The sequence below is a fragment of the Dermacentor albipictus genome, chromosome 2, assembly GCF_038994185.2.
Source record: "Dermacentor albipictus isolate Rhodes 1998 colony chromosome 2, USDA_Dalb.pri_finalv2, whole genome shotgun sequence".
Lineage (NCBI taxonomy): Eukaryota > Metazoa > Arthropoda > Arachnida > Ixodida > Ixodidae > Dermacentor > Dermacentor albipictus.
In genome coordinates this window covers 135,239,298-135,261,368 of record NC_091822.1, presented here as the reverse complement: position 1 = coordinate 135,261,368, position 22,071 = coordinate 135,239,298, and the positions used below count along the sequence as shown (strand labels likewise).

The following is a 22,071-nucleotide window of genomic DNA, read 5'->3' as shown; positions in this document are numbered from 1 at the left end:
AGAATGCGTGCATGCTCCCGCTAATGTGCACTGGGACTGCGGCTAAGGGCTTACTAAGTGCGAGACGTACTTCGGCGTCCTTGTCCGTGCGTTCCTTATGTTTGCGTTTCAGGCACTTTGCATAAACGTGTTTCAGAATATTAGTTTCGTGGCGCCACTCACCCTTTGTAACAGTAAAACTGGAGAATCACCGTCAGCAAGTGAAGTCATTTCAATTGCTTGTCTTCGCTTGCTATACATATGTCTTATCCTGTACAACCCTACATAGATGTACCGGCAAACAAAGCTTTTCATACCGATATACTTTTCAATATCCCTTTGTTTATAAGTTACTCAAACCTTAAGGGAAACCTTAAGGGAATAGTCGAGAGAACGGCAAGCTGTCATTCAAAACCAGAACAACTTGACGCGACATATGAGAACAGCAGAGTAACAATGTTGTTCTTAATTCTCACCTAAACATTGTCAGGGATAAAATAAAATAGATATGAGCTATGACTGATGGCCTGTATGTAAAACGAAAAAGAGCGCTTTTGTCCTACCGATTGCTGCTGGTGATGTAGAAATTTATAATTATTTTTTTTCTAGGCGCGCGGACTCTTGCGCATTTTCCGCTCGGACGTTTAGCTGCAAGTTCGACAGTGTGTTGTGTCTTTCTCTCATTCTAAAGCTTTTTTCATTGCGCTGGTAAAAAAAATTGTGGAACGTTTCCAAACTTAAGGGGCCTTGAGGAATTTATGAGGGAAATATTATTTTAGAGTACATAGCTCCCAGTATAACTGATGACGGGTTAGACGGGGCAATGTTTTACGACTGCCTTTGAAGGTAACTCAGTATTTTGTTACATTTAATATTGCACGTTGGCCACATAATTTAAGCGTAAAATCAGCGAATGAGAAAAACAAACCACTCCTCAAAGCATTATGAAGTACTGCCGTGGTTACTGGTAGTAGACTAAGGCCCCATAGACACAACATTCGCTGTATGATTAGTCGACTGAAGTGAGGCTGTCTGGACAATGTCGAATCGTGCAGTAAACTCAATTAGCTATTACGGACGCTTACCTACTCAGATAACGTTGTGGCAGTGATGTGCGCTGGGGTTGTGTTGCGTATTGGAGAAGCTGAATGATCGTAGGCTACGCGAAAACAAATCCATATTTCGTGGAAGATCTCGAGCTGGGTAGGATACTTACGGTGCCGGCGAAACAGTCTTAATTTTTAGCTTCGTCTCGTGCCAAAATCATGTGCGGTTTTAAGCATGCACCTAGCATATTGAAAGAGCAAACATAGGAAACATAACAATCAAAGGAATAATAGGAAACATAGGAATCGGAAGTTCATGGCATCACGAGAAATTTGGATAACCTGAGCTTGGAAAATATCTACAGAAGTTCCACAGCTACCTTAATTCTACAGAAGAAAAGCAGGAAGATACCTATAAAGAAAGGGGTCAGACAATGAGACACAATCTATCCAATGCTATTCCCTGTGTGCTTATAACTATTCAAGCTGTTAAACTGGAAAGGATTAGGAGTAAGGATCGACAGCGAATATCTCAGCAGCCTTCGGTTCGCCGATGACGTTGTTCTATTCAGCAACAATGCAGACGGGTTACAACAAGTGATTGAGGACCTTAACAGAGATGGTATAAGAATGTGGTTGAAGATTATTATGCAGAAGACAAAGACAATAATGAATAGCCGGCAAGGGAAGAAGAATTCAGAATCGCCAGTCAGCCTCTAGAGTCTGTGAAGGAGTACATTTGCCTAGGTCAACTAATCACTGGGAACCCTGATCATGAGAAGGAAATTCGCAGAAGACTAAAAATAGGTTAGATCGCACCCGGCAGACATTGTCAGCTCCTGACTGGAAGCTTACCATTATCGTTGAAAAGGAAGGTGCACAATCAGTGCATTTTACCAGCGCTGACATAGAGACTTGGAGACTGACAAAGGAGCTTGAGAAAAAGTTAAGGGCTGTGCAAAAAGCGACGGAAGGAAGATTGCTAGGCATAACGTTAAGAGGCAGAAGGAGAGCAGTTTGGATCAGAAAGCAAACGGGTATAGACAATATTCTAATTGACATCAAGAAAAAAAATGGAGGTGGTCAGGTCATGTAATGCGCCTGTTAGATAAGCGTTGGATCATTAGCGTTAGCGAATGGGCACCAAGAGTAGAGAAATGAAATAGAGAACGGCAAAAGGCTAGGTGGAGCGAATAAATTAGGAAACTCGCGGGAGCTAGTTGGCATCGGTTGGCGCAGGACAGGGGTAATTGGAGATCGCTGGGAGAGGCTTTCGTCCTGCAGTGAACATAAAACGGGACGATGATGATGATGATGATCTCATTGAAATATAGTTGGGTCAATTTCGGCAGAGCTTATGGTCCTGATTCTCCTAATATAAAGCGCAAGCTGTATGACGCGAACACAAATTTGACGAGGATAACACATGCCTGCGTGTCCCACAGTTCACGTTCTCGTCACTACGATAAGCGCAATTTTACAAACCTAAGCGGCGGCTCATTGAGATCAAATGCGTTAATATATATATATATAATTTTTCGCCTTGTTTCAGGGAGGACTAACCTACGACGCTCTGCAAGAGATGCATTACCTCGAGGCTTCTATCAAGGAGGCGATGCGACTCACCTCACCCGATCCTTTGTAAGCGGCCGTAATTGCATTATTTCTTTACCGTGATTGTCATAGTTTCGCGGATTATAGTGCCTATAGTGTTAGAGTTCACGGCGACACGTTTTATGGACATTATAAAAGAAGATGACGGTGCACAGACATGGCCGAAGGTATTCCATTTCCCATAAGCAGGTGGTAAATCTAGATATACGTGTGCATGTTTTTTATACAGCTACGAGCATAGTTTGTGCAGAAGGTCAAGTAAAAAGAACACTTTTAGTCAAAACATACACAAAGCGTCGCGAATAAACCCTCAAAGCAACAATTTGCGATCAAAATCGGTAATATTACAGAACATGCAAGGCGACCCTCAAAATAATAAAGCACGCTTACGAACTTATTCCAGAGTGCTGTTGTTCATGCTCCGGTTGACTACGCCATTTATTTTGTAGAACGTGAACGTAGCACTTTTTGAGAAAGTCTTGTATACACCAGCAGTACTTCGACGCCGTTGAGAGAGAGGGCACTCGGTGAGGCTGTTCCGTTCTACAAATATTAAAGCTGTACGTACTTCCGGCAATTACCTATCAGCGATTCGGAGACGTACAATGAGACGACGTAATATATCGGTCTCCAGAGCTTTCAATCGCATTTCCATAGCAGTCAACCATTATAACTACGTATTGTCTCGTCTACATGAACCAGACAGACACAAGTCGTGCCAGTTGTGCAGCCAGGCAGACTACCCGTGACTTCACCCGTGACAGCGTGACAGCGATTGCACAGTTCACCAGTGTCGCTGCCTCATGATGGTCCCTTAGACTGGCAGGCAGCAGAACAACAGGCAAGGTTCCACTTCGAGCGGGCAGTGATGCGCAAATTGCTCACGCTTCGCTGCTAATTTTCTGCTGCGGCATCAGTACTGTACGAAAGGCTGTGAGACAGTGCGGAACGTAGAGTTGCTCAAGCCTTCGCTAGCGCTGCGAATTATTTTCTCCTTGTTTTCAATGAAAAGTTGCAGCAGTAGAGGGCGCGAAAGCTAAAGGGCTTTTGTTGTAGTAACAATAGCAAAAACACATATTTTGCCTTGCTGGTACGACATGTTTCTTTTAGTGTTTCGCACAAGAAAGCATAAAACAAGGAGCAACACAACACATGACACACAGGCTTTAACTTTGAACAATGGTTTACTGGAAGCCGGGTCACTGGTGTATCAACCCGAAAGCATCGCCCAAAGCATGCGCTACCTAAGAGGCAGTTAAAATTACAGCTCTTTCCTTTATAATTACAGTGATGGCTTGCTAACCACACTAAAGCGTGGTTGCACGCATAAAGTCCACAGTTCTTTTATGATGTGCAGGCATAAATATAAATTGTATACATTACTAATTGAAGCTGCACCAATCAATGAACTAGCCATAGAATGCGCGGCCATGCCTCCGTTCCTTTGCCACGAAAAGACATCTAATTTCTTGTTGCCTCTTAATTAGCCTGCACATGTCTTTTACTATGGCTTTGTGCTGATAAAACTATAATCACGCATCAGCAAACGATTGTTTATTGCTAGGGCTTGTGTGCGTCGACTTGTGTCTGCCACTGTGTGAAGCGTATTGCATTAAACATTCGAAAATATGTCACAAATACTCCATGGTGGAACTAGACATTTGCAAAACATTACCTCGCCTTGATCATTTTTATTCTCAAGTGACAACGTTCGCGCTTTTTTTCGGGGCACTATTTGTACATCTTCGTACTAACTCATTCGAATTTGTCGCAGAATAATGCGCCTCTGCACGGAGGAGACAACCGTGGCCGGCATCCGCTTCACACCTGGCATGAACGTGGACATTCCTTTGGCGGGAATGCACCTCGACCCGGAGTACTTTCCTCAGCCGGAGAACTTCAGTCCGGAAAGGTACGCCTTAAGTGAAGATATACTGTGAGCCTCCTGAATGCATGCCATGCAGCCGCTGCGTCACTGCCAAGTATTATTCTGTCACACTTCTTATTTGAGTCAGTGAAGCTTAGTTAGGTAGCTTTCCGCCTTCCGATAAATCCAGAATCCACAGATTATACGGCCGGTGGTGATGCATTGATGCACATTCAGTGCTCACTTAGTGACGGAGTATATTTTGCTAAAGCAATGCGCTCTTGGCATTATTCTACAGAAAATAGTGCTTTTGTCACCATCACCTTTGTCATTGTTATTAAAGTTAGGTCCGCAAAGGCAACCTTCGGCTATCTCCAATTACCAGTATCCTGCGGAAGAACCACAGTCTTTTAATCTCGTTATTCGATTTACTCATTTTCCACTCTCGACTGCACTTCGTTTACGTAGGTACATATTTTCTTGCTGTACTGTTGGGCTGCCGGTTACTGGATTTTGTCAATGTTCTCCCCACCTAACTACAATTATGACCTAATTTGAACAAGGATATCCTCTCGCACTTGCAACCTAGCCAATACACTCCTGCTTTCTATTTGATAACAGGCACCTACCGCTTCCTTTTTCATGGCTCGTTGCACGCTTCTGTGTATACGGAGAATGTTTCTTGCCCACAAACGGCGACAACTCAAGCACTGTCGGCGTTCCGATACCCGAATCGAGAAGGTTAGTTGTAGCGTACCATCAGAACACCACCTGCACGCACGTGTACTGCTACGTGTGGATGTAAAATCATAGTGTTGTGGCGCAGAACATCAAGTGTATGCCGTATAGCTTGCAATTGTGATGACAGCAGTGTCATCGTCGAGATACACCCTGCTGCACGCCGCATGATAGTGATGTGTGTGAGACCTCGGAACTTCTGTAGTGCTTTGCCTTTTTCTTTGACATTGGTGGGACAAATAAAATTGTGCGGCACGGAAATTAAAGACAAGCTTCACAACGTAAGGATACAAAGCGGCTGTAGCGCTCTGGTCGCCTTTATTTCAAACCAGATGAACTTTGACTAACTCTACTAACTTTAATTTTTTTGTCATAGCAAATATATGGGTACTGCATTCGAATATTCGACATCGCCGTAATGTTCCGTACAATGTCTAAGCGCGGTAAGATCGCGGTAGTGCGCCTTATGATTGCTGTAGGCGCGAGGGAAACCATGCGAGGGCGAGCCGAGAAGGATGTTGGATTAGTGCGGCGGCGTGTTCTAGCGTGCGCTGGGAGGAATAGCGGAAAGATGTGAGCGCACTAGGAGGCGAAACGGTGAGCACGGTAGAGGGCGTATCCGCTTGTACTCCGGCCGTGGCTGCACGCGTCCTATCTGAAAGTAATATTCGGTGAGTTCGAAGGATAACCTACCTGAGAAAGCTGATTGCTTCGTGCGCGCTGTGCTCTGGACGGCCTAGTTCGCGTTGAAGCAAAAGGCAGCACGAAGGGGACTTTGCTGGTCGCTGCTGCCACTGTTGAACACGTCAGCGTTCTGACAGCGAGTGTCGGCAGTAAGCGAGTGAGATCTGTTCATGTATGCCACTACACGCGTGACACCGCGCTTCTTAGTTCATTTAGAAGCGAATATTTACAGCAGTATGCGCAGTTGATAAAACTGCTTACCTTACTTCATATGGATGGATATCAAATTTTCTATCCCAGCCGATGCTTCGCCTTTTGCGCGAAAGTGAGACTTTTTTTCAGGAGGCAATACTTGTAATTGATGGGGGGCAAAAGGCACCTTCTGAAGATTGTTGTTTTTAGTGGCTAACACAAAGGAGAAGTGCAAAAACAGAGAGAAAGGCTCTTAAAATATTCCTGAAGAGGTTTACCGGATTGAATGCCTGTAGCGTGCTACTTCAGATGCGAAGTTCAGTTTGCCCATAAACGAATGTTTTCTTTTGTTTATGCGCACAAAATAAGGGGCATACCTCAAGGCATTGCATGCATGCATGGTTTTATATATTTTTACATATGTACCATTCTACGGCACAGCATTTCTGTGAATAGCAGCAGACGAAAAGTTTTTGAAAGGTAGGAGATTATCCACTCACAGAGTTCCTCTGCATGCCACTTTAGTTTCGCATTGGCTAAATTTATGCAACTACTCCACAGAGCTATATACTGGCCGTATCAGGCAGTTTCGCGAAAAAGAGTTCACAGGCAGACAGGCATGGCCACCTCGAATTTTTCCGTCGAAGTTGTGTACATGGCGCCATGTAGCTTTCGAATACAATCACTTGCTCAAACGGAGAAATCTTTTTCGTTAACGTTTCTGCAGGTTTCTAGCCGAAAACAAGGACTCTATAAGACCTTTCACGTACATGCCGTTCGGTGCGGGACCACGCAACTGTGCAGGCTCGCGGCTGGCCCTGCTTCAAGCCAAGACTTACCTGGCTTGCCTGTTACGCCGCTTCAGGCTTGAAGCGTGTTCGGAAACCATGGTGAGTTGGAAACCGACGAAAAGTGTAAATCCAACGATTTATTCAGCATTTTGGTTGAACGTATCGTCATTGTATGATAAATAATATCTTGTTCACACCACAAATAATTTACATAAATGACTAGTTTAACGGGATGGTTTTCTGGGCGATTTGGTATTCCATTCTTGAGGCGAGCAGCAATAGTCCGCGCTATGTTAGTCTTTCGTACCTTTGTATCAAGTCTTACTTATTGGACTGCTCTTTTCAAGTCTAGTTCAACGTATCGAAAACGGTAAGCTTTCGAAATTCCGGCGCCGTAAGGTGCAGAAATAGAAGGTAAGCTGTAATGTTATGTTTTCATAGGCGAGATTTACAACTTGTTTATTTTCGACATTAAGTTTTCGTTTTCTCTTTGCGACTATCTTGGGTGGTGGCAGAGAAATGTGCCTGATACTTGGTACTGGAAGGATAAGAAAGGTTAAAACATTGATCCAGCTTTGAGTGAAGAAATAGGAAGCCATGATCACAAGGGTTCCTAGTTTGAACAAAAATTGATCGTTATTATCTGCTTAAGTTGGCGTCAAAAGCTGCTTGGGACCAATAGTTGGATCACACATAGTCTACAGGATTAACTGAGCTTCTAACACCCACCAGCGAAGCATAATTGTTGCGTCTTTGTTTTAGATTTTAATCGATGTCCTGCACAAGCTTTCCGAAGAATAGAATTGATTCGGTCCTTGTTGAATTCAACTGACAGCCTGGAAACTGAATTATTATTCTATTGGCACGTGTATTTATATTTATCGGGCGACCAGGTTTCACCGCCTAACAAATCTTATCGCACAGCGCGGGACGCGCTTGCATGTATCCGAAGTTTCTGGAAAGTTATCGATGCTTCTATCCGCAGTCTGTTGTTGCCGAACCTTGTGTTATCTGATTTATTCGCCTGACGCGAATGATGTAGAACTTTATGGAAGGCACGCGGGTCCCAACGATTAGTCTGGAACATTCGACGATTGTGTATAAAAGCCGACGCGCTTGAACCGCTGATCAGATTTTCGACGATCGCCGACCGTGTTCGCCGCTATTGTTGTGCTTGAAGTGTAGCCTGTTTTGTGGGCACAGGTTCGCCCAATAAAAGTTAGTTTTGTCTATCACAGTATTGCTACTCTGTTCTTAACGTCACCACCACGTGACATCTGGTGGAGGTGCTTTTGGTCCATGTACCGGACGCCCCCGACAAGCCGTGATCGAAGCCCGGAACGCAAAGACAACACCAACGCAGTCCCGGACCATCGAGCAAGCCGCCGTCTTCAACAACTGCCCCCGGAGCACGGACTTTTGCCTGAGACGACCAGAAAGATTGCCACCAAGTCCACCCCAATGGCAGCCCCGGCATCGCCCATCGTGCTACAGCAGCCCAGGGAGCCTCCGACGTTCCGTGGTTCAACTTCCGAGGACCAGGAAGGCTGGCTTGAGACGTACGAGAGAGTCGCTACGTTTAACAACTGGAACAGCGATGACAAACTGCGATATGTCTTCTTCGCATTGGAAGACGCGGCCAGGACGTGGTTCGAGAACCGAGAAACCACCCTAACGACCTGGGAACTTTTCCGAAGCGGCTTCCTGCAGACATTCGCAAGCGTCGGACGCCGAGAACGAGCCCAAGCGCTATTGGAAACCCGGGTGCAGCTACCTAATGAGACGACCGCGATCTACACGGAAGAAATGAGCCGTCTCTTCCGCCACGCCGACCCTGAAATGCCCGAGGAGAAGAAAGTCCGCCTGCTGATGCGTGGTGTGAAGGAAGAACTTTTTGCCGGAATGGTACGAAGCCCACCGAAGACCGTCGACGAGTTTCTTCACGAGGCCACCAGCATCGAGAAGACACTCGAGATGCGAAACCGGCAATTCGACCGCCGCACGACCTCGACAATCTACGCCAGAGTTCAGTCACTGGCCGCCGACGACCTACGCGAGACTATCCGAGCTGTCGTGCGGGAGGAGCTACAAAAGCTGTTCCCATCATCACAGCCTCAAGTGGCTTCGATTGCCGACGCCGTGCGTGAGGAACTGCAACAACAACTTGGAGTAGCCCCTGAATCGCCGCAGCGTGAGCCGCAAGCGATGACCTACGCCGCCGTCGCACGCCGTCAAGGACCCCCTCCGCGACCGCGCCAGGGCCCTGTCACGCCACAGTTTCGTCGTCCGCCGCCGCCGCCGCCAGCACGACCACCCGTCGCCCAGCGCACCTACGCGAGGAAGACGGTCATCTGGCGTGCTCCTGACCACCGCCCGCTCTGCTACCACTGCGGAGAAGCGGGTCACGTCTACCGACGATGTCCGTACCGGGAGATGGGACTGCGAGGTTTCGCCGTCAACGCGCCGCGTCCACAGCTTGGCGAGCGCCCACGTGACATCGCCGATTACCTCGCCGCTACTCAGTGGAGCCCTCGACGGCCGTCCCGTTCGCCATCACCAGGCCGCTACCTGTCGCCGCAGCGCCGACCATACACTGGCCCAGCCCGGGGCCGGTCAGCGAGCCCATATCCGGAAAACTAAAAGCAGCAACCGATGGAGGTGCGGTTGCTGTTCGTCGAACTGACGAAGATCCTCCGCCGCCGACGAAGACGACGACGAAACGATCTCGACGACATAACAAGGACACGCCGCCGTCCCGACGAAGTCAGGAAGGCAAGACTACACCGACGAACGACGACTTGACGACGCGACGTTCCAACTTCAGTTCAACACGACGCAGCCGTGATGCGACGCCACGACCTAACTGCAATGGCAGACAAAGAACCACCGACCTCGACGTGCTTCTCGACGGCCACGCAGTCACTGCCTTAGTTGACACAGGGGCTGATTACTCCGTCATGAGTAGACACATCGCCGCCCAGTTGAGGAAAGTTAAGACTACGTGGGAAGGCCCTCAAATTCGAACCGCTGGAGGACACCTCATCACGCCGTCTGGAGTCTGCACGGCAAGAATTACCGTTCATGACCGGACTTACCCTGCCACCTTCGTTATCCTCCAACAGTGTTCACGAGACGTCATTCTGGGCATGGACTTCCTGAACCAACACGGCGCAATCATCGACCTGAAGTCGAAGTCAATAACGCTGTCGGAAGATAAAGCGATACCGCCGGAGAGCCCTCGTAGTCACCACGCCTTAAGGGTGCTCGAAGATCAAGTGAGCATCCCGCCTCGCTCCAGCATTGTCATTTCGGTCGGCCCCGAAACACCCGTTGACGTAGAAGGCGTCATCGAAGGCGACCAACGTCTACTGCTCGACCGTGAAATTTGCGTCGCAAGAGGGATCGCTCGACTGCACGGAGGAAACACGAAGGTGTTGCTGACCAACTTCAGCCAGGAGTTCAAGCACATCAACAAGGGCACGACGATCGCATACATCGAGGAATTTCAGGAAACCAGCGATGCGTTTGTCCTCTCGGATTCTGTTGCATCTACCCCGACGACCGTAGTTCCCGAGCCAGACTTCGACATAAATCCAAGTCTCCCCGTGATTAAGAAGCAACAGCTCAGAAGTCTGCTTCGACGATACAAAGACTGCTTTTCGACGTCATCGAGGATTCGACAAACCCCAGTCGCAAAGCATCTCATATTAACCGAAGAGTGCGCTCGACCACTCCGCCAGAGCCCTTACCGAGTTTCGACGCGAGAGCGCGAAGCTATAAGACACCAAGTCGACGAAATGCTGTGCGACGACATCATCCAGCCGTCGAAAAGCCCGTGGGCGTCTCCAGTTGTTTTAGTGAAGAAAAAGGACGGAACCCTACGTTTCTACGTCGATTATCGTCGATTGAACAAAATCACGAAGAAAGACGTATACCCCCTCCCACGGATAGACGACGCATTGGATCGGCTCTGCAATGCTAAATACTTCTCATCGATGGACCTCAAGTCTGGCTACTGGCAAATAGAGGTCGACGAAAGGGATCGCGAAAAGACCGCCTTCATCACGCCAGACGGCCTCTACGAGTTCAAGGTTATGCCATTCGGACTGTGTTCGGCGCCTGCAACGTTCCAGCGCGTCATGGACACAGTATTAGCAGGACTGAAGTGGCAGACCTGTCTCGTTTACTTGGATGACGTCGTCGTCTTCGCTGGGAATTTCGACGATCACCTCAAGCGGCTTGCGACAGTACTAGAAGCCATCAAGTCGTCAGGGCTTACTCTGAAGCCGGAAAAATGCCGCTTCGCTTACGATGAACTTCTGTTCCTAGGCCACGTAATCAGCAAATCCGGTGTCCGTCCAGACCCGCAAAAGACAGCTGCAATCGCACAGTTCCCGCAACCCATCAACAAGAAGGCAGTGCGTAGGTTCCTTGGCATGTGTGCCTACTATAGGCGCTTTGTCAAGGACTTTTCACGCATCGCGGAGCCGCTAACACATCTAACGAAATGTGATGTCGAGTTCAAGTGGGAAACACCGCAGGCCGACGCATTTGAAGAACTCAAACGACGCATGCAGTCGCCGCCGGTACTTGCGCACTTCGACGAGTACGCCGATACAGAAATCCATACTGACGCCAGTAGCCTAGGCCTCGGTGCCGTTCTAGTCCAGAGGAGAAACGGAATCGAACAGGTGATAGCTTACGCTAGCCGGTCGCTGTCAAAAGCAGAAGGCAACTATTCTACGACCGAAAAGGAATGCCTCGCCATCGTTTGGGCTACAGCTAAATTTCGCCCTTATCTTTATGGCAGGCCATTCAAAGTCGTCAGTGACCATCACGCGTTGTGTTGGCTAGCGAATATAAAGGATCCTTCAGGACGACTCGCGCGGTGGAGCCTCAGACTACAAGAATACGACATCACTGTCACCTACAAGTCCGGACGAAAACACTCCGATGCCGATTGCCTATCACGCGCCCCCATTGACCCGCCGCCGCAAGACGACGAGAATGACGACGCCTTCCTCGGAATGATAAGCGCGGAAGACTTCGCTGCACAGCAACGGGCAGACGCGGAGCTAAAAGGCCTCGTCGAATATTTGGAAGGGCACACCGACGTTGTCCCCAGGGCATTTAAGCGCGGATTATCTTCCTTCACGCTTCAAAACAATCTACTCGTGAAGAAGAACTTCTCCCCAGTCCGCGCCAACTACCTTCTTGTTGTCCCGTCAGGACTTCGTCCAGAAGTATTGCACGCCCTACATGACGATCCGACCGCTGGACACCTATAGGATTTTCCCGGACACTATCAAGGATACAAGAAAATTATTATTGGCCGCACCTGACCGCCGACGTCGCCCGTTATGTCAGAACATGCCGAGACTGTCAGCGACGCAAGACACCGCCGACAAGGCCAGCCGGATTACTACAGCCAATCGAGCCTCCTTACCGACCATTCCAGCAGATAGGGATGGACTTGTTGGGACCCTTTCCGACGTCAACAACCGGAAATAAGTGGATCGTCGTGGCGACGGACTACCTCACCCGCTTCGCTGAAACTAAAGCACTGCCGAGAGGTAGCGCAGCCGAAGTGGCGAAATTCTTTGTCGAAAACATCCTGATGCGACATGGTGCCCTAGAAGACCTCATCACCGACAGAAGAACGGCCTTTACAGCGGAGCTCACCCAAGCCATTCTGAACTACAGTCAGACAAGGCACAGGAGGACAACGGCCTACCACCCGCAGACGAATGGTCTTACGGAGCGGCTGAATAAGACCCTCGCCGACATGCTAGCGATGTACGTGGACGTCGAACACAAGACGTGGGATGCCGTCCTGCCGTACGTAACATTCGCTTACAACACGGCGGTGCAAGAAACAACACAGATCACGCCGTTTAAGCTGGTTTACGGCAGGAATCCGACGACGACGCTCGACGCCATGCTGCCCCACGTCACTGACGAGGAAAATCTCGACGTCACTAGCTATCTCCAGCGCGCCGAAGAAGCCCGACGAAGCTCGCCCGCCTGCGGATCAAGAACCAGCAGAAGACCGACAGCCGACACTACAACCTCCGACGACGCTTTGTCGAGTACCAGCCCGGTGACCGTGTTTGGGTTTGGACCCCAATACGCCGACGAGGACTGAGCGAGAAGCTTTTGCGTCGCTATTTTGGACCGTACAAGATCATCCGACGTATTGGTGCACTCGACTACGAGGTCGTGCCAGACGGCATTTCGCTGTCACAGCGGCGCCGCTCACGACCTGAAATTGTCCACGTTGTGCGGCTCAAGCCGTACCACTAGCGTTGACGAACTTTGGGACTTCGCGTAACTGACCTTTGGACTTTATTTATTTTCGTTGTTTTGTTACTTATGTTTATTAAGTGTCCCTTTGTGTTTCGCTCTCTTTGTAGCATCGGGACGATGCTTTTTAAGAGGGGGGTATTGACACATGTATTGATATTTATCGGGCGACCAGGTTTCACCGCCTAACAAATCTTATCGCACAGCGCGGGACGCGCTTGCATGTATCCGAAGTTTCTGGAAAGTTATCGATGCTTCTATCCGCAGTCTGTTGTTGCCGAACCTTGTGTTATCTGATTTATTCGCCTGACGCGAATGATGTAGAACTTTATGGAAGGCACGCGGGTCCCAACGATTAGTCTGAAACATTCGACGATTGCGTATAAAAGCCGACGCGCTTGAACCGCTGATCAGATTTTCGACGATCGCCGACCGTGTTCGCCGCTATCGTTGTGCTGGAAGTGTAGCCTGTTTTGTGGGCACAGGTTCGCCCAATAAAAGTTAGTTTTGTCTATCACAGTATTGCTACTGTGTTCTTAACGTCACCACCACGTGACACTATAAATTTGACCAAGTCTACCGGAGTCCTTACTGTTGGATTGTGAACGAGTGCTACTATGACATGTGGGCGTATTCTCAGGCAACCATTTTCGCTGACACATTTACTTTCGCATGACGGTACATTTATCGCTACGCATCGCAGTAGAGAACGATATTCTGTGACGTCATGGTGTTTTGAGTCACTGCGCCCTGGCATTGTGCCTTACGACGACGAGACATGAAACTAAGGATGTCGGGAAAGCAGTGCACTTCTCTTACATTGTAGTTAGATTTTCTTGTGTAGTTGCATAACCAACAGACACCGGGAGTGAAATTTCCAAAAACATTGAGTCAAGAATCTCACAACCAATGTAGTCGAATGAATAGGGACCCCTTTGATTAACGTTGGAACCAGTGGCGTAGCCAGAAATTTTGTTCGGGGGGGGCTACGCCACTGGCCCCATATATATATATATATATATATATATATATATATATATATATATATATATATATATATATATATATATATATATATATATATATATATATATATATATATGGGGCGAGTGGCGTAGCCAGAAATTGTGTTCGAGGAAGCTTTAGCTCGGGTGCTCCTATTTAACTACATGTAGAAGGGGAATTCCTTTTTCCCTGCACCCCCTTCACCAAATTTGAGGAGGTTTGTTGCATTTAAAAGAAAAAGTTTAATTCTAGTGACTACTGGTTTCGAATTTTTCATTTAGGTGGTCAATTATTTATTAAAAATTGGCCAAATCGAAAATTTTCAGACAACGAAACTATCAAGCTCAAAACTCCGTGACTCAACAATGAAAAATGATATCACAATTCTGTGAATTGCATCTAATAGTACATCTACAGCGGACAAAATGGATATGTCACACATGAATCTCAAAAAAATGTGGTACTGTGGAAATACGGCTTGTGCAGAACCCTTGTACACAACGTAACCAATTCACGTAAGATACAAATTGACACAGCAAACTTGTCCGCTTTGGCTGTTATAATAGATGCCATTTACAGAACCACAATGTCTGTTCTTCATGCATAGCTATTAGTTTGTAAACGTCGTGCTTCTATTTTTTCAAACTTACGAATTTTTCAAAATATTGAAAATTTTTCAATATTTTGAAAAATTTGAAAGGATTTGAATTTGAAATTGAAAGGATTTAACTTTCTCTCTCAAATGCAACGAATTTCAACAAAAGCGATTAGCAGGATTATCTAAGAAAAGCGTTTCTCCGTTTTACAAGTATTTGAATAGGCCGCATCGGTTCGGGCCCGAGCTAAAGCTTCCTCTTAAACAATTTGTCAATAGGTCAAATCCATGAATAATAACTGCATTGTCATTGCCAAAGATGCTGCAAACGAATTCTTGAACGCTACGCACAGTCAAAACAATAAAATATGTATTTTTTCACAAAAGAATATACTCGTATGTGCCAAAAATTTTGCCCAAAATAACTGATATCAATGTTCCATATTTTTGTCTATTTAAGTAAAGAAAATATCACACGAACTTTAGAACTATATCAGTTCAAAACAAGGAAAGCAGTGCATGCCACTGATATGAAAAATTAAAAGGCAATGAACTGAACAAGTTGAGGACAAATATGTCAACGAAACTTTGTCATTTAAGAACCGTGCTTACATTCTTGTATATATGCAATGGCCAGTGAAAAATCTCAATGACGCTGTAATTTGTATTAATGTATTACGCAGGACCACCTGTCACCGGTCGTGTATCATGAGTAATTGCACCGAAATCATAGTCGCAACAGAGGGCACGTATAAAAAGCAGGAATTCTGCAAGATATACGAGGGCAAGTCAAATGAATGTGAGCCAACAACGGGGTACTTTATTTAAAAGTAGTCTTCATGAGAATTTAGACATTTGCCCCTTGACTAACGAGTCGCGTGATTCCCGTCTTATAAAACTCCTTGGGTTGCTGCTTCAAAACGTCTGTATCTGGTTCCCTTGAGCTCTTTTTTCGGTTGCCCCAAAATGTAGAAGTCGCAAGGTGACAGGTCGGAGCTGTATGGCGGATGCTGCAGCGTTTCCCACTTGAACTTTGCCAGTTTTGTATTAACCACATAAGTGACGTGGGGACAGGCATTGTCGTGGAAGATGACCCCATTCGTCAATTTTCCACGTTGTTCGTCCTTGATTGCGACACACTGCCGTTCTGGCGTTTCACAATATCGGAAACAATTGATAGCCTCTCAAGATTTAGCAAATTCTATCAGTAATGGACCCTGACGACCGAAAAAAAAGTCAACAACACCTTTCCAGCGGAAATGATGGCCTTTGCGTTCTTTGGGCGTGGTAAATACGAATGTTTCCACTGTAAGCTTTGCCGCCGTGTTTCAGGCTCGTAGTAGTGGCACCAAGGTTCGTCCCCGATCACAAATGCAAACAAGAAGTCGTCATCCTCATTGTGATACCCGATCAGATGAGTCAAGGCAGCGCGAAACTTCTCCGTCTTCTCGCGATGGATCAAAATCATAGGGATCCATTGCACACCAAAGAGCCGATAACCGAGAAGCTCATGAATTATGGCGTGAACCGAACCGTGACTGATGTTCAGACGGTCTGCCAGTTCATCGATGCTTATCCCCCGTTCTTGTTTCATCAGCTCATGAACCTTTAAAATTGTGTGGGGGGTGATTGCACGATGGTTTTGGCCCGGTCTTAAAATGTCTTTACAACGTCCTTTAAACCGTTTGCTCCAACGCTTCACAGTGGTCAATGAAATGCCGTGTTCAACGTAAACGGCAGCCATACGGCGATTAATTTTTGTTTTGGAAACACCTTTAGCTGTCAAAAACTTCGCGACACCGAGCTGTTCAACTTTTGAAGTGTCCATTATATGACCCAACCACATTCAACCCAGTGTATGAGAGCATTAAAGAACAGTTATCTTCACACCTGCGTGTCACTTTTGTAAATGAGACATGCCGTTCTCCTACGCCCATGCCTCGCAGATAATGAACCGAACCATTATTGCGTGGTTAGGGTAGGCGCTCTTTCATTTGACTCACCCTCGTACATTAAAAATACAGATACAATGGGATATACAAATGCGAAAATACGGCTTGATAAAGGACAAAAAAGTGTCACTGGAAACAAAGTTCACTGCCTGTATACACAAAACCTCGCAACAAGATATATAAGTATACGTATAAGTATCCAATGAGTCTATTTATGTAAGAAAAAGTAACTGTATGTAATTCGTCAAATAAGGCAAATAAACATGTTGCACAATCACGGAAGGTGGCGCGCTTGCTCCCCGCTTTTCTCCTTTGTGCACAGAAGACTGAGCCACCATCGTCGGCTCACCCATTCCACCTCTCCTCCTACGCTTTCACTCGCACATACTGCATGCAGCGCGTTGTCACGATTTTATCACCCTTGGACTTTATACGAAACGTGAGGGCGACGGCGACAGCAGGAATGCGCCTGGAGTGTCCATATAATTGCTTTCGCAATAATATAATAAACGTATCCGGAAACTGAAGCGTCCCGTCGCCCATTACTTTCCGTAAAAGAAGTATCAAACTCGAACTTTCACCATGCGACAATTCGCTGCGCCGCAACAATGTATTTTTTTTTTCTGTGGGGTGGAGGCACCGAAATGAAAAAAAGAACGCATAGGAAACTATGTTGGCCAGAATCGAATGCCTACATCGGGCACCTAGTGGGGCTACGGAATTAATACCGAAGTAAACATGAGACGATTGGCCCACTGAGAACCATACGCATACTGCTCAGTATCCTACTCCGGCGAAACAAGACTTTCCGGAAAGGTTCCGCTCAAGGAACGCGGTGCAATACTTCGAGTCCCCACAGTGATGGCAGCGAGCGACCATTGTTTTTTTTTTTCTCGTCTACTAGCCAGAAAGCTTCCAAAACTCTGTCAGGTGAAAATCCACTCGGCCAGAGCAAACCGAACGCCCACCGAAGTGCACCGCGCGGTGGTCGGGGCCATACGTGAAAAACATATGCGCTCTGGCTCGCTCTGGCAGCCCGCGGGTAGGGTAGCGAGAACAAAAAAAAAAATTGAAGGGGCTCAATGTGTCCTCGGCAAATAAAAGTCAAAGTAGAAAAAATAAGTAAGAACGTAGTTACTTTGGCTGGCTTTAGTGTCTTCACATGGATGTTCTGGCGTAGGCTAAAAAAAAATTTTGATATTTCTTTATGTGACATGACGGCACAAATGAACCACCCCAACGCATCGTCTCATTGGACCTCGCTGCGTGCTTTGTCGACGCGTCTGCTAGTGCGTTGATTTGGCTTGTCTCGTTGTATGTTCCGATGTAAGACTTTAGAAAAGTCAGTGGACCTTTGGCGTCAAATGTTTAAGACAACATTAAAGCCACAAAGTTCCGCAATTGAAAATTTAAAGCACAACTTTGGAAATGTGAATGCACGTTTCACATCAAGAGCTTATTATATTTATACCCATAAAGTTTCGCAATTGATATCCATGCGCTCCATAGATTCCGTGGCCTCAGTGAGATGCCGCGGCGAGTCCGCTCACAATCAAAGCGCCCTTGAAACTTTGTGCTCGGATGGGACTGCTTGGCGTTATGTGACTGCCGGTGTATGGGCGTCGCCACGAAATCCAGCCCGAGTTCGCAATCTTTATGGTTAAATGTCTTTTCGAGCGTCAAAAAGACATTCTAGACAAAATCCAGAGTGATTTACGGCGCCGGGGGTCGCTTTGGTCGGCGGTGCATGGACAGCACGAAAAAATTTCGGGGGGGGCTGAAGCCCCATAAGCCCCCCCCCCCCCTGGCTACGCCCCTGGTTGGAACGTGTAAGGTGGAAGGAAACATGTTAGAGAGACTTGAAATCTGCCTAATCTGATGCACCTATTTAAACTACTACAACCTTATTGAGTATAATTTGACTGCTGGCTCACTAGCTGGTCGTAAAATGCGACGCACTTTGAACTCTTTGAACAAGATCACGTCCACTGAACATGATGTCCAAACACTTCAAAACACTCGTGAAAAAGGAGGCATGGAGTTTTCAGTAACTTGCAAACAAATTGCATACCATTCCGCAAGTTGTGTTATGTATTTGCACAACAACGGGTGATATATTGCAAACAAGCGCGCAAGCTAATAAACAAAGTAGACTGAAAGGTCAAAGAAACAACAAAATCCAAACCAACAAGCACTAGCTGAGACAGGTAAATGAAAACTTGCGGCAGAAAACATCGCAGGATTGAAGTCGACGTTAATGCGATCAGCATTGAAGCAATGTACGACACACTGTAGTACCGCCGCCGAAGCACGTCATGCATGAGGCGTGTGTAGCCTGGCCTCTCTCTCTTTGTGGCTTCTTCTTCGGGCATACTGTGCCATCTAGCGGTACTGCTAAGAAGTCTGCGTGTGGCATGTGTGCGAATATGTATTCAGAGAAGATTGTCTGGATATAAGACACGCGTTCGGTTCCTGCCAGCAACGCCGAAGCTTGAAATGCCTTCTTGATTTAATTGTGGAACGGCGCATGCCCCCTGGCACAAACCCAGCGACCCGAGTTGGCGTCAGAGAAATTCATTGAACAGCGGCACATACCCTGTTGCACATACCCAGTGACACAAGTTCGAGCGAAAGAGGTTTACTCATGTTCGGCACATACCCAGTTACACATTGTTGCCAGTTGCCAAGTCGCCAAGTTCACATAGCCGGGACCGACTCTGTGCCAATGTTTGCATCAATTCCTGCCCTCTTGCTTTTTGCTACGCACAACGAACAAGGAGAATTGTGGGGTTAATATGCTAAATCACCTGTATCTGCCTGTCGCGAAGACATTACGGCTGCTGATTTTGTCGTCGAAGATTTATGCGCACTTGTGCGCTCAGACCAGCACATTCGCCTGCAGGGAGAATGGGCTTATATGCTGCTGCCAACGAAAGGTAGCTGCCGCAGTTCCCGCCTATATGCGCTAGCATGCTCCAATCTTTACACCCTTAAGACGCCCCGCACGCAGATGGATCGCGACCTTGAGCGGCACACAATTATTTGATACCCTCACACGCACAGCCCATCCACATCCATGTGGTTACATCGCACAAGAGGCTCGGTATAAACGCAGAGTAAGGGCTGCATGGAAATGTCGCCTTGGTAGCGGTGATGAGAGTTGATGGAGGCCTCACGTTTAGTATCATATCCGTGATGCGTAATACAAAGTTCCTTTCTAGTTCTCTATTGGAAATGTTGCAGAAATACAGTTACCATAAGAAGTTGCTTTTAAGTACTCTTCAAAATGGTTCAATTACCATCGTAGTGAGTTGTAGCGTGCCTTCCAAGTGTTACTACCTTAAGGTATCTTATGCGTCCGTTGTTCGCAAAAACATGATCGCGTAAGCGAAGGAGACGCCTTAAGACTGTATCAGCTCTCTCTGTGCTACACCTGATGTGTAAATTGAGTTATGCCACTACTGAACAAAAACGTTCTTTCAGGTGTAATACAGTAGACACTGTTTTGCCAGCCACGCAGTGTAGGCCGTTGTAACCCACTGCATTTATCGTAAGCCACTGTAATTTTTGGTAAACGCACACAATAAAATACATCAGCATTATGCAGTTGGGACTATGAAGCCATAAAGTTTGACGATGTTTCTATCGGTCTTCTGACTTGCTTTGATCACAAATTGTTTTCGACTTTAATTTCATGGCATAAGTGGTCTCTTGTCGCTAGAAGAGCGCCGAAATGCAAGCAGTTGTTAATCTTTTGCTTCGCGCTGGCGTTGTATTTCTTCTCACAGATCCCGTTGAAGTACAAGCCTCGACGCCTTTTTCCTTTCCCCGACGGCCCAGTGATCCTTCGAGCAGTTGCACGCTGTCCCTCCACAGACGGAGCCACGGCCGCATTTCTGACACCTGTTCAGGCAGACAAAACAAGGACGATTTCCATGGCATCCTCCAAGCTCACATGCGAATAACCGAAAGAGGAATGAGCTCTTGTATATATAGCGTGAAAAACGGAATTTATTGGGCATTATGACAAAAATCAGAGCTACTTGGCAAACATCGATGCTTTGGCAGGCGCACGGCCGGAATGTGCATATCGTCCATGTGGTGGTTGCAGCTCCGGCCACCGAGCGCTTGTCAAAAGTACTACCCAGAGTGCCTTGCTGGTACTGAAAGTTGTGGGTTATGAAATGTTTCTTTTGATGGGACCTCCTCCACGTTCAGAGGCAACGAGTGTGATAAAATGTGCCTATTTACCGTAGATGGAGTCTTCTACCTTTCTATCACACTAGACGATCTACACGGAAAATCAAGCGCTTCCTTCCAGTTGATGATGTCAACCGTAACTGCAGGCTTTTGCTATTCACTAAGCTGTATGTTCCGAAAAAGTCCAGCGAAGCACTAAAAGTTGCTTAAATTTCGTAGCTCTAAAGGCACATCTCAGATTCTTCAGTTTTGAGATGGTCAGATGCTCTCAAACAATTCAACTATTTAATTCGCAATTCTTCATCACTGACGTCATCGCTCCCACTTCTCCGTTTCTGGAATTGATCACGGGGCACTTCCGGTGCACTTGGGGCCACATCGAGCCTTATGACTATTTTCAGCATTCTAAATCCTTCCCAAGAACCCCCACAACAAAGGCGACGTTCGTAGACTTTATTGGGCTTCACAAATGCTTGGCGGCTATTACGGAGCGATCTTCAAAGCAGCGCTATCCACAGTTTCGATGTACGGGCAGTCGGGCATAGCACGTTAACATAACGCAGACGTATGCGTGTAGTCACGTTTCGCTTGCATCATTTTACTGTCTAGGGAGGAAGTGCATTGCTTGAACTTTGAGACGCAGGAAGGATCTCTCGTTCGGGCGCCTCTGTCCCCGTCTGGGGGCCTCTGCTATGTATAGAGAAAAAAAAAACTGAAGTTAACACTCTTGCTTTAGGGAACGCATAGCAGGGTGGGAGAATTTGTCTCATAGGCCAGCTCAGCCACCCAACGAGAATGACCTCCCAACACAAACACATGCAAATACACAGTATATACCGGGATTTCAGGAATTCACGTGCTCTTTGGCCTCGGTCACGGAGTTGCCATTTTACGTACGTATACTGCCTACTTTTCATCTAACGTAGCGTATGTGTGGGCAGAGGTCTATTTAAGTGCACAATTTGCTTTCGCACGTGGACATAATCATTTCTATACCAGCGTTTAGTCGGTATGGTCAGCCTAGTGACACAATTTTGTTACAATTTGCCGATTGTATGTGGAGTGGCCACGTCCCTTTAGTGTTGTGAGTGCAGCCAGAAAATAA

The 22,071-nt window shown here is 46.9% G+C and overlaps 1 protein-coding gene across 6 annotated transcripts in view; it reads left to right on the top strand.

Annotated features, from left to right (window-relative positions):
- The window catches only part of LOC135917567 (cytochrome P450 3A41-like), a 49,787-nt gene extending 28,777 nt beyond the window's left edge, over positions 1 to 21,010 (top strand). For all 6 annotated transcript variants that reach the window (XM_070533061.1, XM_070533059.1, XM_065451135.1 and 3 more), the window contains 4 exons: positions 2,578 to 2,666; positions 4,414 to 4,551; positions 6,848 to 7,010; positions 20,555 to 21,010. In XM_070533061.1, the coding sequence (XP_070389162.1) occupies positions 2,578 to 2,666; positions 4,414 to 4,551; positions 6,848 to 7,010; positions 20,555 to 20,731 (567 nt within the window). In that variant the 3' untranslated portion in view covers positions 20,732 to 21,010. The remainder of the gene's footprint in view (positions 1 to 2,577; positions 2,667 to 4,413; positions 4,552 to 6,847; positions 7,011 to 20,554) is intronic.
- Positions 21,011 to 22,071: the final 1,061 nt, after the last annotated feature.